Source organism: Peromyscus maniculatus, chromosome 1 (assembly GCF_049852395.1).
Source record: "Peromyscus maniculatus bairdii isolate BWxNUB_F1_BW_parent chromosome 1, HU_Pman_BW_mat_3.1, whole genome shotgun sequence".
Lineage (NCBI taxonomy): Eukaryota > Metazoa > Chordata > Mammalia > Rodentia > Cricetidae > Peromyscus > Peromyscus maniculatus.
In genome coordinates this window covers 150,364,702-150,383,095 of record NC_134852.1, presented here as the reverse complement: position 1 = coordinate 150,383,095, position 18,394 = coordinate 150,364,702, and the positions used below count along the sequence as shown (strand labels likewise).

The window sequence follows — 18,394 nt, the reverse complement described above, 5'->3', positions numbered from 1 at the left end:
TAAAGAGAAGAATCTCGGGGATGATGATAACCCGCCCTTGCACGTCAGAGTGACTCATTGCTATGGAAACAGCCTCTGGAGCCAGTCCCATCCAGCACTTTTTTTTTTTTTACGCTAGCTAATTACGCATTCTGCACTGCTTCATCTCCATCTGATTCCATAAAATAAGGCTACCTTTGAGGTAATAACCTGACATTTTGAAATGACAAGTAAAATATTGCTATAATCGGAAAGGACATAAATGTTTAAGGAATATGGAGATTTCCTGAATAAAGCTAACATTGCACCATTATAATGATTTATCAAATCCAGAGTTCAATTTTTACTTATGAGCAAATGCTGTAATAATTGATGAGGATTTGGGGCGGGGTAAGGGGTAGGGAGATCGAAGAACTGTTTATGGTTTCAGATGGCTTCGTAGGTACAGCGCAGTATGTCCTGCGAGTTCAGCCTTCCCTTTGGTCTCGCTGCTGCTCAGGTGAGATGGGCCATATGAACATCCCAGGCACACTGGGCTCACCCCTCCTGGATGAGAGTAGGAGGTCCTGGACCTGGGTGGCAAGAGCTGTCTGCCATCTAAGAGTTCAAGGCAGGGGCAACCAGGAAAGGGGAGGGCAGCCATGGTTTGAAGGGAGGTCTGCAGTGTGGCTGTCATTGCCATACGTAAACAGAAATGTCAGACTCATTCTCGGAAGGGCTCCTGCTTTTGGCCTTGAAACATTGGCCCGGGGCCTTGAGGTAGGAGGGAGCCCGGCTGGGAGGAGAGAGAGAGGCGGCCTGGCTGCCTCCTTCCTTAAGCTGTGTCTCATCCAGGCTGTATGATCAGGGAGCAGGAGAAGGTGTACAATGGGAGGCTCTGTCTCTTAAACACCAACTTGAGGCAGCACACACAGGGAGGTCAAGGGAGATGCCGCCTGGCTTCCAGACAGCATGTGCTATTGAAAGGAAGAAGCAGGACTGACACCCTCCCTTGCTTCCGGACCCAGGGCCAGCACTGACGCACATTCATTATGTGGGACTAACAGCAGCCGTCTGCTTTGTTTATGATGTCACTTAGTACTTTAATGAGACGCACGGTCATCTTTCTGTTGCCATGACAACTGTCTGTTCTTGCCAGCCATCCAGAGCTCTGGACCACTTCTCCTGGTTGTTCTATGGTGATGCTGAGCTTGGATGGGGAGGGGCTGGGACTCCTCTACTCAGTCATCTGGATGGTTGCTAGTCAATGTGGGGACACATCTAGCTTTCAGTGATCTAGCTTTTAGCCTGCTCCTCTCAGGTGTCCCCCTCTTAGCGGGTGAGGGAGCAATTGTGCTGGGTGAGCTGGGTCAGCTCCGGACCTACCAGGCTGCTGATTAAAACCAGCCTGGCTTCCAGCTCAGGGGGGCCTCAGAAGCAATAGACAACCTCACCTCTGCTTATAGGCATGGTGTGGTGGAGATTGTCACCTGGAGTGCCTTGTGGGAACTGAGGTCCCCACCCTTTAGCTCTTATTTACCTGAGTTCTCCCCGCTTCCCCACTGCCCTCGCAGCGGTTCTGTGTCGCCAAAAGCTCATCTGCCTGTGGCTTTTTTTTTTTCTCTCCTTAGTCTGCTGTCCATAACTTCTCCCAACATAGCCTGACAGATATGTTTCAACTGGTCCCACATCCCTAACACTGCCTGGGCCTGGAAGGTATGCTGCCAAGTGAGGGATGGATAGAGGCTGGCCACTCCAGGAAAAGCCACAGGAGACCAGACGGTGTCAGCTTTCTGCAGTCCATCCGACTCTAGCACACGGGACCTGTCCATCATCTGGAGTCCCAGTGTTTGTTACTAAGGACTTCTCACTTGAGCATGACCCTTACAGATCTTAGCCTGGAGGATGATATTTCCGGGCCCATTTGTCCCCACCTACCAAACCTCTCCTCCAGGTCCTGCACCTGTAGAATTTTGGAATGCCATGGATGACGCCTGCCTCCTGGGGCTTCATGGGGCTGGCTTGAGCCTCGGGCCAGTGCCAGACTTCATGGAGGCACTAAGATGATTGCAATGGACTGTGTGGCCAACAGGCCCCGGCTGTGCAGCACTTGGTATCAGAGCAAGGACATAAAGATAATGACCCACTCAATTGCCTTTTCCATGGCTTCTGGACAGGCTTTTGTAACAGGAGTGAGTGGGATTTCCTAGCCCTCACTGTGGCTGTTTCCAGCTCAACAGAGGCAGCAATGGAGGAAGCTGTCTTCTCTCCCTTCCGTTCAGGCATGTGGTACTGTCTCTTCTGCTTGTCTGGCTCAGGCCTGGGTGGTGGCCTGGCTTCCTGGGGTTGGATGTGTCACATAGTCACACATTTGGTGCCCAGAGGACCAGAGCACGGGTTGTGTCTTTCAGGTGTGGGTGTCATGCTCACAGAACACTCAAATGGCATCAGTGTAGGGAAACAAAGTAGCAGTGATTGAGTTGGTTGAAGCTTCCCTGAGCTAGGTGGGTCTGGGTGGGAATCAGGTAGGTAGGAGGGTGTGTTCTCTCAGCCAGGCTGTTCTGGGAACAGCCTTTAACCCACTGATGCACAGGATAAGCCTCACCTTCAGCTAGCTACCCGTGTGGGATTACAGAGGAACCAGTTAGTGTGGCTATTGTCATTAATGTGGGTCCTGTGGTCAGGTATTGGTTGGGGGTCATTTCTGCATCAGCTACTTGCTGAATTTGCAACAGTTAGGGATACCTGAGAACCCATGGTGCAGGGAAGTTGTTGGCCATGACATGACAGAAACCACCAAGGCCTTTGGTAAGTTGCTTTGGGTCCTTGGGTTCCTGCCTGGCCTCACTCATGGAGCCTAGGTGTGGAGCAGGTCTGGGGGCAGGACAAACACAGACTCCTTATTGGGGGTGCAGATGGCTCTCTTCCTTGGCCCAGAGCCACAACCCGACAGGGCAGTCCTGGGCTTGACTTTGAAAGGAGGCTCTCTGGCATCACTTTAGCCAAGGATCACGGGTTATTTCTATTTCTCGTTTAAGCAAGTCAAACCAGGCCACATGTGTGAAGATGATGTGCCTTGTGATTTGAGCTATTCTTTTCTATGCTCGGTGTTTCAAAGCTCCCTCTTCCCTAAGAAAGAGGGATGCTCTGCCTGATTCATGTGAGGAGAGAGCCTCTGCTGCCACTGGTACCTATAGCTGGCAGATCTACTTTGCAATGTGAGGTTAGCACCTGGAAAGTCTCATTCAGCCCACCCCTGGGTCCTGCCTTATTGGTCTTCAGGAAAGGTATCATGTCCTCATTCTTGTGAAGATCACCATTTTCTGGACAGTGTATGTCTAGGTATATGACCCACTAGTCCTTAGACAAGTTGCTGTAGTAAAAAACAAAATTGTTTCATATGGCCAAATGTTGAGCAAAACAACCTTTCAGATGAAGTGGGATTATAATACAAACCCACTATAGAAGCTTCGATTTTCTCTCCAGGAGCAACAGCTGAACACACACTAAGATATTATTTTATAAGCAAATTAACATTCGTTTCCACTTCGATAAGAAAGCTGGCATGCACACTTTCGCTTTTCAGCATAGGGAAGGCAGCACTCACCGCTTGGCATAGGATGGGGTGCTTGGTACGATTGATGCCGCCGGCAAACACGGTGAAGGTCAGAGCTGCGTGGAAGCAGAAGTTGAGGAGCGCGTGCCGGCCTTTCCGGCTGATCCGGATGGCACTGTGGGGGACAGAGATTTCACATTAAAAACCACTGGTCCAGAGAAGAGCTTGGAAATACCTTGTCCACCGTGGGAACAGTAATCCCTCAGTCAGACTGGGAGCAACCCATCCAAAGGACCAGACCATGGGAAAGATAGACAACTAGGCCTTGTCCACCTCAGCACGTTCTCACTTGTACAATGCTTGGAAAGGCTTCTGTAGCGTTTCTACCCCTCTGCCCATTTGACAGAGACTGACTTGTCTAGAGGGGAAGTCATGCTTCTGATTCCCACGTCAGCTTCATCTCTGAAAAGATGTCTGATGCACAGAGAGGACCAGATTATGTGACTAAGAGTATGATTGCCTTAGGTTATGATAATGTCCATAGTCACCAGCATGTCTAAATCTCTACCTAGCCAACTGGGGCAGGGCCAGCCTTGCTCAGCTTATAGCTCAGACTCCATCATGGCTGTGTACATGTCTAAGTCTCCTCCTACAGCTCCTGTGGTCTGAGCATGCTTCTCAAAATCCCTGTTGATACCTAACCGCCAGCATGGTGGCATTAGAGAATGTTGTTGTTGGGGAAGAGCTGTCACCAACAGATGTAGAGCCTTATAAAAGAGACCCCTAAGGGGTGCCTTTCTCTTTATACCGCTGGAGGACACATACACTCACACACACACACACACACACACACACACACACACACACACACACACACACACAGAGAGAGAGAGAGAGAGAGAGAGAGAGAGAGAGAGAGAGAGAGAGAGAGAGAAAGAGAGCCATCCATGAACCAAGACATGTCTCATCAGACACCAAACCTGCTCAGTACCATCACTCTTGACTTCTAATTTCTAGAACCATGAAAAAACAATTTCTACTTTATCCATTATTATCAACCAGTCACTGTGTGGTAACTTGTTAGAGCTACCAAAATAGACTAAGAACAGTTTTGGACCTATTCAAACCTCTCCCACAACAGGGACCTTGTCCTACCAAGCCTCCACTTGTGACTGGCTGTGAACCAGGCCTAGGCATTACTCATACTGTTGGTTATGGGTTTGGCAGTGGCTATGGCTAGGATCCCCTCCTTCTATGTCCTAGTGCATCTTCTAGAAATTCAGACACACAGCAGTCACACACATCCCCATTCCCAGATATAGGCAGCCAGAAATGAACTCAGAAGTAGACCTCTGTCTAGAAGGCTCTCACTAAATAAAAAGACTTCAAGGTTCTGCAAGCCTGACCATGCCTCTTAGGATGCTGGAGCCAACATGCTTCCATTTCAGGGTGGACTTATTTCACAGTTTTACAAGAACACAGGGGTTGCTATTAGGAAGGTCCAGTGAGCCAGGCGGTGGTGGCACACACCTATAATCCCAGCTCTCGGGAGGCAGAGGCAGGTGGATCTCCATGAGTTCGAGGCCAGCCTGATCTACAGAACAAGATCCAGGACAGCCAGAACTGTTACACAGAGAAACCCTGTCTTGAGAAACTTAAAAAAAAAGGTGTAAAGAGGGTCCAAAGGGGGCTAGGGAGATGGCTCAGCAGTTAAGAGCACTTGCTGTTTTTCAGAGAACTCAGGTTTGGTTTTCAGCGCCTGTATGGTAGCTTATAACCATTCTTAACTCCAGTTCTAGGGGGATCTTTCACCCTCTACTGGCCTCCTTGGGTACCAAGCACACATAAAGAACACATACATACACGTAGGCAAAACATTCACACACATAACATAAAAATAAATTAACAACGAAAAAAGAAGGCCAGAGACCCAGGACGGAAGGATTGGGTTTTCTCCAGTATGATGCCCTAGTGGCCACTGTTCCGGGTAGGGCGAGGTAGGCTCTCTTACCTCTGGTGCAGGATGTAGGTGATGACGGAGGCAAGGAGGCACAGGAGCATGACTGCAGTGCAGGCATACACCACGGGGTGCAGGAACTCCCCTGGGTACTGGGGCAGGGAGAGGACAGTCTTCAAATCCTGGAAAGGAAGCCGAGACTCGAGTGACTGATCCGGCCAGGATTCTTTATGTGATTTGTCAGGTGTCTCAGGAGGGGGCAGGCTGGTAGCTGACAGACCCTCTGCTCAGGGGCTAACTTGTGCAGGGTGTAGGGCATCGTATCCCAGGAGCTCACCTGGGATCGGTGTCTTCCCAGGGCTGCTCAGCTGAGAGCATCTTCCCATGACTCCAAGAGTAGCTCCCGGAGGGACCACTTCCACAGTGCCCACACCTGCCTCCAGCCTCCTTTCTCTCCATGTCACCAGCTTCAACTGCATGCATGTCTGCTGCCTTCAGAGAAGCTATAGAACCCTCAGCCTCCCCAGCCCACTTCTGTGCCCCACATTCATTGACATTATGCTTTTAAATGGCTCCCTAGGGAATTCTGCACTATGTTTCGGCAGCACTAAGACAGTGGCATTGACCTGAGCAGATGGAGAGAAGTTGTTATGAACAGTAGGTATGGCCTCAGGACCTTTTCCACCTTTACCCACTTTACTGTGTATCAGAGCTGTAGTAACAGGTTAAAGGTCACAGTTCAAATGAAAGCATGGCTTTCCTGTGGCAGGGAAACACAGAGGAATGGATGTCTGGAATGGGAATACTTAGAAATCCTTGGGGCACTGGGTTAGGTGTTCTTGCTACTATGTTTAGGGTAAGAGGGTCAAGTCTTTGCTTGACCTTGAAGAGACACCTGGTCAGTGGGCAGCCAGGGCTAGTGCCCACAGTGTCCTCATATGTCTCACACTTCTGGGTCACAGCTGGTGCAGGGCAGAAGTCTGAGAGGTGGGTGTGGACATGGGTATCACATGAGCAACTCTCTAGAAGACATGGGGTTCAATGGGTGGGATGCCATGTAGCCTGTGTCCATCTCAGATAATGATTTCCTAATGAGACATTAGCGTTGCGGAATATTTGTTCAAACCAGGCAAAGATGTCTCACATTTGTTCATGCTATGTAAAGACGTGTTGCATTTGCATCAATAGAATAAAACTAACGTGGCTCAGAGACGTGGGGTCAGCAACTGGTTGACCGGAAGTAGCAGAGAGGAGCTTAACGCGGGTGTTGTTTTAGCTGGGGCAGTGTGGAAGTGGGTAGCTTCTGGGATGCCAGCAAAGAGTTATCCAGTTGCTATTCTAAATCTCTGAGCTCACGAGTTTTCACCCTAGCCTTTGAATCATTGTTTGGGGGTACAGAAGTCCCCCCCCCCAGGCTACAGCCTTAACAGCCGGCCGCTAGTAGTTTAAGCCGTAGCCGCTGTAATGAGGTAAAACAACACATTGGAAAGCTATCCTTAGTGCAGGCACACTGTAGTGCTCTCCATTGGGCACCACCATATCCTACCCTCCTGACTAGGAAACTTGCCACACAGGGCCCAAGGAAGGGAACTCAGCAGTCAAGATATCTACAGGATGGTCCAGCTAAGGAAGGATGCCCCATAGGGCCATACATCTGTGCCCCAGGAAGCCCTTAGAAAGGCTAGCCAGCAACAACTGCAGGAGGAGCCAGTGCCTGAGTGAGGACAAGGCACCTGCCATGGAATGGGAGTTTCTGAAGAGGGTGAGCACTGTTTCCCCAACGTGTGTGTCTTCAACTGGCCCCTTCTTCCTGGACATCCAACATCTAGTCTGATGACTCAGTTCAGTTACATGGCATCCATTTGCCCATGGGTATTTTTAGGAACATGGCCAGAGACTACCTCACTGTCTAAGTAACAAGAGCCTCCGTTAAGATCGCCTGAGTGCCCCTGACTTCAAAGGCTAGCTGCTTCCTGCAGTGTGTTGAGCAGAGCGCCCCAGACTCAGTGTAGAGCCTCCTCCTCCAGGACACCTGCTCTCCTAGGGAGCCCACGTGCCCTCCCTTGGTGTCTGTCTGCTGGGTATTTGTGTTTGCTATGGGCTGATAGAGGACACTCTGCGGCCCCTGTGAGCACCAAGGCCATTATTCTGTTTGTCTCGGCTCAGCTGCTTCCTGTCAGGAGCCAGCTCTTGAGTCATGGAAAGCACACTTGCTGCTGAGATCAGGATACCCACCCACCTGATGAGCTTGTGCCACTGGGAGGTGGGGTGCCTTGTGGGGCTCTAAGAGCTCTGGGTTCAAATGGGTTCAGGTGACATCTCCAGGTTCTTATGCACATGGGTCTTTTCATGGGGGGGGTGTCTTAGAATTTTGATTCATTTTGGCCATTGTTACGAGTGTGAGAGAGAGAGAGAGATAGAGATAGAGATAGAGATAGAGATAGAGATAGATAGATAGATAGATAGATAGATAGATAGATAGATAGAGAGAGAGAGAGAGAGAGAGAGAGAGAGCACAAGAAAGAGAGAGCACATGAGAGGGAGAGCACAAGCGAGCTTCCCAGCACAGTTCTTTCCTTGCATCTAGGTCTCTTCCCTGGAACTAAAACTCTACAATGATCCTGAAGGCCTGTGGCTTACAAGTCTTCCATGGCCCTCCTCAGGGTCATTGTCACTGTGCATCTGGGGTGTGGGGGTGTCACAGGGGCTTGCCTTCCTGACAGTATCAGACTCTTGTGATGAGAAGGATCTGGAGACAGCCACGGAGGGCAGAGGGCTCAGTTCTAACCGAAGCAATGTTTGCAGCATCTCTGGTGTTCTGAGTCGGGAGCAGTGTCCCACATCCTCATCCCCAGGCCCTCTAGGAACACCTGCATTTGGATACTCCTATCCATGGCTTGAATTCACATAACAAAGCCTCATGGGAGGCCAAATAAAAAAGCAGGACTGTCTCTACGTAGCAGACAGAATGCTCAGAGAGCCAGCTTGCTGCACAGTGATGTTTTTTGAAGGATGCCGTCGAGACAAGGGTCACAGAACTTTGGGCTGAGGGGCTCAGTCTCAGCTGTATATTCCCAGGGGTGGCCTTTAACCCTTTAGTGGCTCTGTAAGCTTGGGAGACTAGGCCTGAGGGGGTGGAGTCACCTATGTGAAGACAGACTTCAGAGACTAGGGACAGTTTGAGCCAGGGGATGACCAATGAGCTTGGTAAGAAGTGAGACTTGACTTGGCTTCCTGCTTGTTTGTATCAGAATGATCAGCAGTGCCTTTCTGCATTTTTAGAGGTGACATTTAAAATTCAAAGTAGGCAATGCAAAGTGGAGATGCATTTCATATTTTAAAGTTCACACATGGGCAAGTTCCTCTCAAGGAGTCTACTGTGCAAATGTTCCTTGGGCAGGATTCCAGTGATCTGACATGGGGTCAGGCAGGAGCTGCCTGGCTTGGGGACAAAGAGTACCTCTGCAGCTGTGGAGCCAGAACATTCTTTGGAGCAGCGATGGTGAGCAGAGCTTGGCTCCCAGGTCACCACATAAGAGCTCTCAAATGACCAAAGCCTGTTGTCCAGCTGTGTCTCCCGCTCCCACAAACAACAGCTAGCATGCCGGTATCCACATGCTCCTGGCTGCCGGCTACCCAGGTTCCCCTCTCATTCCACAAGAACTCCACATCAATGAGGTCTGGTGTGGAGGTCATGTTGACACTCCAGAGGATGCTGAGCTCATTAGAATCTCATTATAGTGATACAGATACACCCACCCTGCTGTCACGGATCTGAATGTAACCAAGTCAGGGGAGAAAAGAGGCAGCACCCTGGTTCCTGGAAGTCTCCTCCCTTCTCTGAAGACAGCATGAATACTTCACTGTATTCACTGTCAGAACGCAGGCCTAGTAAAAACCCAGACCTCAGAGCAGCAGCCTGCGAGCCTCCAGAGTTGAGCTTCCCCTTTCCGTTCCTTGACCACTGGGTAACACTTCCTGCCTATTCCCCAGAACTGTTGGGTGATGCTACTGGCATTAAGTAAGAAAAGAACTGGGAGATTCAATAGCAGGAGAAGAAGGGCCACCCCAGAGAACCCTCAGAGGCAGGGTGCATTTCAGTGATGGCTAAAGGCTTCCCCCAGCTCTCCAGGTCCAGGTGACATAACCATTTGCATTGCTTATAGGATGGACTGATTGTTCCAGAAGCCACTGTGGACATGTCTCTGCTCACTGGGAAATTCCAGAGTCCCTTTCTCTTAAGATGGTTGCTCAGTCAACAGTCTTATGAATATCCCCACTGTGGTGGTTTGAATAAGAATGGCCCCCATAGGCTTAGTCACCAACAAGTGGCATATTTGAAAAGATTAGAAGGATTAGGAGGTGTGGCCTTATTGGAGGGAGTGTGTCACTGGGGCTGGGCTTTGAGGTTTCAAAGTCCCATGTCAAAACCAGGGTCGCCTATGGATCAGGATGCAGCTCTTAGCCATACTTGCCTGTTGTCACGGTCTCTGCCTAAAGCTCTGAAACTGTACGCAAACCGCCAGTTAAAGGTTTTCTTTTATGAAAGTTGCCTTGGTCATTGTGTCTCTTCATCGCAATAGAGCAGCGACTAAGACATCTGCCCTAACATACAGCAACAGGTTTCCTGCAATAAGTCATTGCTTCCTCTCACACTTTCATTTTATTTTAGTTGATGTATCTTTTAGGCTTGTTCCGCCAATGGAACGAGCCAGGAAGCTACACAGGACAGAAGAAAGGAGGGAAGGGGGACGAGAACTCAATCACGTAATGTGACAGCGGCAGGTGGAAAGGAATCTCTTGAACCTGGCGATGCCAGGTCTGAAGGCACAGTCCTTTCTGACCTGGGAGCTTCGAATAGAGGGAGCAGCTGGATCTTTCTGGTTCCTCTTCTGGTTTGTTCCCTCCCTCCCTTCCTCCTGTCCTCCCTCCCTCCCTCTCTCTCTCCCCCTCCCTCTCTTCGTTCCTTCCCTCCTTTAAATTTTCTTGCGGGTCTGTATGTCAGTGTGTATGCATGTGTGTGCCTATATGTGAGTGTGATGTGTGCCTACATGTATGTGCAGAAGCATGTGCCTCTGTGTGTGTGTGTGTGTGTGTGTGTGTGTGTGTGTGTGTGTGTGTGTGTGTGCAGAAGCCAGAGGAAGCTGTCAAGTGACAGTCTCTTTGAGGCAGTCTCTCACTGAACCTGGAGTTAGCCTCATGGCCAGTTAGCTCTGACAGTCCTGTCTTTGCCCCCCCAGCACTGGGGTCACAGGAGCACGTGGCCATGCCTGACTGTTTATGTGGGTGGTGGGGTTTGAACTCAGGCTCTTGGGTTTCAACAAGTTGTCTTACCCACTGGGTCATCTCCTCAGCCTCGGTTCTTCCTCCTACTTAGTTTTCCGGGGCAGTCTTCCTCATCTGCGTCTGTGGTTTTGTTTTAGTTTGTTTTGTGACAGGGTCTCTCACTCTGTAGCTGTCTCAGCCGCACAAGTGCTGGAATCACCCCTGTGAGTCACTGTGCTCGGCTTGGTTGCGTGTCTTGTTCTTCTTGGTTCTGTTTCCTTTTCTGGTTCTGTGCCAGCCCAGACTGGTTTCGCTAGAGCCTGATGCATTTTCTTGCCTGTCTTTTCAGTGGTAACTGGGCTTTATTGATCCATCAGCCTTCCGTGGGAAAAGCAGAAGGTAAGTCACTCATTTGCTCAAAACACCAACTGGATGTTCCGTGAATAGAGTCCGCTGTGATTTTCTTTTTAGGGGGGATACATGGGATGGTGAAATCATGAAGAAAGGCATTTTGAAGAGTACTATGGGGACTTCCTTCTAGGCTGCTGGTTACTTTCTCAGTGTGGATCGTTTAAGGGGAATGTTGAGTAGATGGTAGTAGCTCTACCTGACAGGAAGGTAGCTCTGAGATATATCTAGTCATTTAGACCTTGGGATAAAAAAAAAAAAAAAGAAAGTGGAAAACAAACAAAGAAACAAACCAAGTCAAATAAAATGAAAATCAAAAAACAAAACCCCACCAAATCCTGTGAGCAAAAGTTCTGAGCTGTTCATAAACACAGCCATCTTCCGGCTGCCTGTAAGTGGGGTGGGTGGGTGGGTGGGGGTGAGTGGGTGGGTCAAGGCCAGGCCATTCGCTGGCTCCTAATAACCACAGTCTGGCTAGGTTGAAATGAACCCATGACATTTAGGTTCATATACTTTTCATAGCTTAGAACTACAGACATCCCCTCACCCATGATCCCAGAGCTGACCTCACACAGGTAAAGCTTCCCCTGTGCATCTGAAAGTGCCCACCACCGGCCTTTGAGACCCTCTGGCACTGTGGGGGGACCTTGAGGCTTGTTTGTGGGCTTACCCTTTAGACACCTTTCGAGGGCCTTTGGCATCTGAAATCATGTCATGTCTTGTATATTCGTTGATTTAATCAGTTACTACCATTGTGTGTGTATGGGGGTGGGTATGCACATGCCATGGATCTTGTGTGGAGGCAGAGGACAACTTTGTGGTATTGGTTCTCTCCTTTCACTTCAATGTGGGTTCTGGGGATTGAACTCAGGTTTTTAGGCTTTCCTTGGTCTTTAGTCTCCTGTCTCTCTTGTCTTTTTTGAATGTGGAAATAGCAGACACAAAGGGCGTTGTGAATATATCATGTATCTGGATCCTTGACCTCAAGTAGGGACTAGGTGAGGCCTTGTGTCCCTGTCAAATGTGGCTAAGGACCATCCAATGGCAGTGAGGTAAGCTCTGGGCCACAGCAAGTGAGGGCCAACTGTGCTTTCTGCGAAAGCTCCAACCTCCGTGGTTGCTACTGCTAGGAACAGTGCTTAGAACAACGCGAAGCCAGCCTTGTCACAACCGACAGACTGGAGCAGCACCTGACCAGCCAGACTCAAATATGACAGTCACAGGGAGCCAGGAGCCAACACTGCATCCCAGCGTTCCACACTCTCACCCCCTCCATGCCATCCCACATCACACTACCCAGTACCACATCTTCCCACCACACTCATCACTATATCCCACCCATGGGGTCTCTCACTATGCCATCCCCGAGTACCCCATTACACAATGCCACCTTAATCCTCCCCTCCCTACTTTATGCTATTTTATTCCAGACCATCTTACATCATGCTGTTTCAAAGAACATCATCATAAGCCACCCCATTTCTTCCCATACCACACAAGTCCACATTATGCAACTCCACACAGCACGATTCCTCACCATGTCCTTCCAGACTACACCACCCCACACTACAGCATCCCGTCCTGTGTTACCCCACATGATGGCACTCTACAATACCCCACCTCCCAAGAGTGTATCATGCCTTGCCATCTCACTCCTTGCCATCCACTCCACATCATTCTACACACCATCCAAATGAACACTGTCTCATGCAACACCACTCTATACCATACCGTTCTCTTGTTTTTGAGACAGGGTCTTGCTATGCAGCCCAGGCTGGCTTCAGATGCATGTCAGTTTTCTTGCCTCAGCCTCCTGAATTTTGAGATGTTGGGTTTGACCCACCATTCCCAGTTTACACAACCACACACTATCACACATCTCACACCATACATTCCACACCCTACGCTCCACCCATCACAGCCCATACCATACATTTCATGCTATACCACATGTCTCATACCATACAACTTTACACCACACATTCTACACCACACATCCCACATCACACCATTTATCCCCACATACCCCACAGTACATATCCCTACTACACACTCCACACCACACATCTATACCACACATTCTACACCATACTAGTCTGTATCACACATCCCATACCACACCCCCACACCATCTAATACTGCACCATTCTACACCATATATCTCATACTATACCACTCTGCTTCCCACCACACATTTTACACCACACACCCCATCTCACACAACACCACAATCCCATACCACACATCCCACACCACACATCCCACACCACACACATCCCACCCCACACTTCCCGCACCACAATCCCACCCAACACATCTATACCACACATTGCACATCATAATTTCACACCACACATTGTCTATCACATCTTGCACACCACACATTGCACACTACACTAGTCTATTCCACACATCCTATACCACAATCATACCATACATTTCATGCCACACTGGTCTATGACACATCTCACACCACATCACACATTCTACACCATGTATCACATATTAGACTAGTCAACATCACACATCCCTACCACACATTCTATATCACACATCTATACCATACATTCTATACCACACATCACACAATTCAACACCACATATGTCCAACATACACCCTCACCACACATTCTGTATCCCACACTTCATACAATACACTCCTACACCACACATCTCACACCACACATGTGCACTATAAATCCCACACCACATACCTACAGCCCCATCCATACCACACATTCCACACAATAATGGTCTATATCACATATTCCATACAATACATTTTATATTATACCATCTGTAACATACATCACACTCCATACCACTCTATACACACACTCACACCACACATTCTACACCCATACATCTCCACCACACATCCCTCATCACATATCTACACTATATATCCCACATCACACATTCCACAGCACACATCTACGACACATATCCCGCACCACCCAGTCTATACCACACATTTCATACTATTGTATAACACAGACTCCATACTATACCATCGTATGCCATACATTCTACACCACTTATTCTGGGCCACACCATTTCATACCCCATACCCCAACCCACCCCATTCTACAATGCACATTCTGTACCACACTATTCTATACCACACATCCCTCCCCACAACAGAACATGGCTGTCACATCCGTCTACCCTGTTTAGTTCCTCACCTCTGGTTGGCAGAAAACAAGAGCTATGCATGTGGGAAGTGCCTTAGCTGTCCCCCAGATGTGGATGCTCTCAAGGACCAGCAGAGAGAAGGCAGGTGCCGAACCACTCTCCCTGTCATTGACAGGTATCACTTTGCTCCCTTTGAGAGTTGCTTTCTTGGTGCTAACTGTGAGAATCACAGGTGACAGAGGGCAAAACCAACCGTGTCTGGGTGTCTGCTGGAATTAAACAGCAGTATCTGTTGTAGAAATTAGCTGGGTTACTTCTGAGTTTGTTATCTTCTGTGACACAGACGCCCTGAGAAGGACAGAGGTGCCCTTGGCTTCACACATTGGACATGGTCATAGGGAGGACCAGACAAAGACAATGTCTAGGAGGAGGAGTATGGCATGGCTGAGTGAAGGAGGCTTGAATCCAGGACTCATTTAAGCCCTGGTATGTGGTTCAGAAGACCAGGGTATGTGGCTGTGTCTTAAGCCTGGGAGCAGGAAGGTGGCAGTTCACTGCTGGACATGTGTTGGGGAAGTTCCAGTAGCCATGGAGTATTAGCTAAGGCCATGCAGTCTCAGAACCACTGACCATTCTGTCCCTGGGTCCCAGGTGAATTGCCCAGCACCCGCACCTCAGCCTGCAGACGTACAGAAGGTGTCTCTGAGCTATTCTAATCTGTAAACTATCAGTTGAAAGTAATAAAACCCACGAAAGCCCACAGGTTCTGGGCCAAGCTGTCAAGGAGGCATTTGCAGTATAGGCTCTTAAATGGGCAGCCTTGGGCTGCTAAGTCTGACATGGCCCTCGTGTAGACGAGAGATCCCTTCGGGGGCTGCTGGCCCCTGCTGTGAGTCCTGCACATGGAGGCAGGGGGAGCAGAGGGCAGGCACTTCGTGCAGAGGGAGATGAGTGTAGGCAAGGGCCAGGGGCTTGTAAGGAGTCGGGGGAAGGCAGGGCTGAGCTAGGCACCTAATTCTGCCCAGTGCGTCCCACAGGGTGGGCACTGCAAACACCCATGCCTCCTGAAGCTCCAATCAGTTTACTTATCATCTGCCAAGGGCAGGTTTCCATTTCGCAAACATCAGGAGTTTGAGGATGAAAGCCACAAACCGTTCCAACCTAGGGCCGACAGCCATGTTGGGTGTGGCACCTGGGGGCAGCAGGGGAGAGAGTCAGAAGCCAAGGCACCCTGGAGCCCGGGCTGCTGTCCTTTGAGAGTTGCCAGTGCCTGGAACAGGTAACCTTGCTGGGGTCCGGAGAGAGCGTGGACACAAGCTTGGCCTCAGCCACCAGTGCTGAAGTGATGTGGCTTTGGGCATCAGGGATTTCTCTTCCGGGGCATTTTTGAATGGAGCAAGAAGCAAGTGAGACAGTGTCTCAGACAGAATGCTCCCTGCTAGGGAGACACACAGGTCTGCCCTGAGGCATCCATGCCCATGTCTGGGCTATGGACATGTTATCCTGGTGGCCATTGGCATTCTCGTCACGCACCCCAGCCGGAGCTGCCCTGTCAGCTGTCCCTTAGGAGCATGCACAATGCATTATTTACTCGGCTGTCAGCCTTCGTGGAGACCGATAGGCAGCAACCACAATAAAAGCTTGTGGGAGCCTTCAGGAAGGGCCCCGGCATGTCTTGGACACTGTTCCAACCCGCTGACCACACTGCCCTTACCCCTCTCTGGTGAGAGAAACACCCTTGCACTCTTCTTGTGGCTGTAGCTGCCGAAGCCCTTGGACTTTCTGAGGAGCAGGGACAGTAGGAAGGGCCTGGTGACCTGACTGAGGCCCCCCCTGAGTGGGAGGGAACCTTGTCTAGGACTAGGACAAGGTTTCCCAGGGCATGGACAAGAGCCCCATGGATGGATGCCACTCTGTTGATTAAATGATCCGACATTGCCGTGTGCCTGCAGCTAATTAGTATGAACAGCACCAAGTGAGCCAGTGAGCAGACAGACCCTGGCAGGCAGCCAGAGACCCAGGGTAGCCAGACCCTGCTGCCCTCAGCACCAGCCCCGGAGAGTTCTCCCACTCCAGGAATGAGCACAGGCTGGACAGTTGCTAACGACCTAACCACCCCATAAGTTACTTCCCCGGCCAGGCCCCCTCCACCTAGCAGAGGTGGTAGTGCTTGATCTGGTGTGGACGTAGGGTGCCCTGAGCTGTTAGCCCCTCGGGGCTGCGTACTCACCATGAGCCCTGCAGAGTTAGAGAGGCAAGCGCACCGGTGGGGTTGCTGGCTGCGACCACTATGTTGCGCCCTTCTCCCCTCTAGCCTCCATGGCCGTTTGGAAGGTCAAGTCCCAAACAGCAGTCCCCGTGAAGCTCCTGAGAAGGCGACCTCAGAGTGACTGTGACAGGATGGCTGAGGATCTGCAGGCTGACCCACCTGCAAAGACAATACGCACTTTCAGAGTGAAGGGAAGGCTCTCCCAGCCCGTTACAGGCCAGTACCCAGGCACACTCAGGGAGCACCCAGCCCCTTTCCAAGTTCGCCCCTTTCTGGCTCCTATCAGCCTGGCCAGCCTGTTGGAGTCCCTGGCTCAGGCTCCATCTGAGGCATCCAGAAAGGTGGTGACAATCTGAGCTTTGGGACTCTGGAGGAAACCTGCCTTCTGGCAGCCAGAGACCATCCCTTGAGTCGTCCCTGCTCACCATCCCAACATAAGAATGCCACTTGGTTATTTCAGGCTGCACAAGCCAGACCAACATTATCAATTTAAATCAAGAGAATCAAATAAACCTGAATAAATCTCTCAGTGCCCAGCAGACCTGGCTGGCAGAAGCTTCTGTTGCCTGACACGGCCAGACCTGGAGGGCTAGTGTCTCCCACATGGACATTCTTGCCGGTGCTGGAACTATGTGGTCTTGCTAGGGCTCTAAGCCCTAGACTTACCCAAAGTTATTCAGAATCCACCTTCCAACAGCAAGAGTGGTCCAACCCCTCATAGCCCCAGAAATGGCCCTCACGAGTGGACACTGTGGTGGGCCAGTAGCTTGGCCAGAAGCACCACCCCTCCCCTTTCCTTCTCAGACACCAGGAGGAAGCCACCCAACTTCTCACCTATTTTGGTAAAGGCAGCAGGAGAGGCACAGGTCTCACGCTTCTCATAGGCGAGATGTGGCATGTCCCTCGTGCTAGGGAACAGCTTTCTATGACGGAAGGCATTCGACTGGAGCTTGTGAGTGGAGTTATCAACAGATTGCAGCGCTGCAGCCTGGCGACTGGCTGTGGTCAGAGCACTGCGCTGGGGACGGAGCTCTGCACCCGGAGGGAGTGAGTCAGAGCCGAGAAGAGCAGGCATCCAATGCGCTCTCTGCAGGCAGTTTCCAGCTCTGGGTTGGGGGACGCCAGCCGCCTGCGCGCCTGATTTCTGCAGCAGCAGCCAGGGGAATGAAGGACCGGCCGGGAAGCAGGAGCTGTAACCATGGGGACTGGGGGAGGCGCGGACCGCGGCAGCGCCGTGCCCTGGCTCCCTGCGGCAGAGCGGGAATGGTTCTTCCCAGCCCGGCGGCCCGCGCTGCCCGTCACACTGCAGAGTCGATTTAAAGAGACAACCGACTAGGGTTTGCTGCTTGCTTCCAACAGATTCAGACAACTCACATTAAAGCATTTCCCCCAAAAGGAGGACAGCATGATGTTATTTCATTTTTAGAAGAGATCGCTGTCTGTTGAGGGCTCCAGGAACAGGAAGGTGAAAACGGAAATTGATTTTGGAAGAATCTCCACAACCCTGGTATTAAAATATTTCTCAAATCCAAATATGCCAAAACTGGGGTGAAGTCTATCTGAGCATGAGTCAGCAGGGTTGGTCCTGCCTGTGGACAGGGCCTGGCTGGGCAGGAAGTGTCTTCCTTAACCCCAATGTTGAACCCCTTCTCCCAGCCCGGGTCAAAGGAACTGAGCACTGTGAAGGAAAGTGTACAGCGGTTTTTGTCAGAGGCCAGAACCCTGGCTCTCAACTGTAGTGGGGATGGCCTGACCCAGGCTGCTGCCTGAGGCGAGGACCAGGATCAGGTCTAGATTTTTCATAAGGTTAATCCCTTCGGGGAATGTTGGCATGGCACTATGATTA

General features: G+C 50.5%; 1 protein-coding gene across 2 annotated transcripts in view; it reads right to left on the bottom strand.

The window, feature by feature from the left end:
* Window positions 1-17,771, bottom strand: part of Adgra1 (adhesion G protein-coupled receptor A1) — a 43,736-nt gene extending 25,965 nt beyond the window's left edge. Inside the window, exons 1-4 of one of the 2 annotated variants that reach the window (XM_016006124.3) lie at window positions 17,383-17,771; window positions 16,510-16,707; window positions 5,526-5,653; window positions 3,566-3,689 (exon numbers count right to left, since the gene is read on the bottom strand). In XM_016006124.3, the coding sequence (XP_015861610.2) occupies window positions 3,566-3,689; window positions 5,526-5,653; window positions 16,510-16,512 (255 nt within the window). In that variant the 5' untranslated portion in view covers window positions 16,513-16,707; window positions 17,383-17,771. Of the gene's footprint in view, window positions 1-3,565; window positions 3,690-5,525; window positions 5,654-10,805; window positions 11,115-16,509; window positions 16,708-17,382 lie in introns of those variants that run through there. The other variant, XM_076554694.1, reaches the window with a different exon arrangement.
* Between the last annotated feature and the right edge of the window lie 623 nt (window positions 17,772-18,394).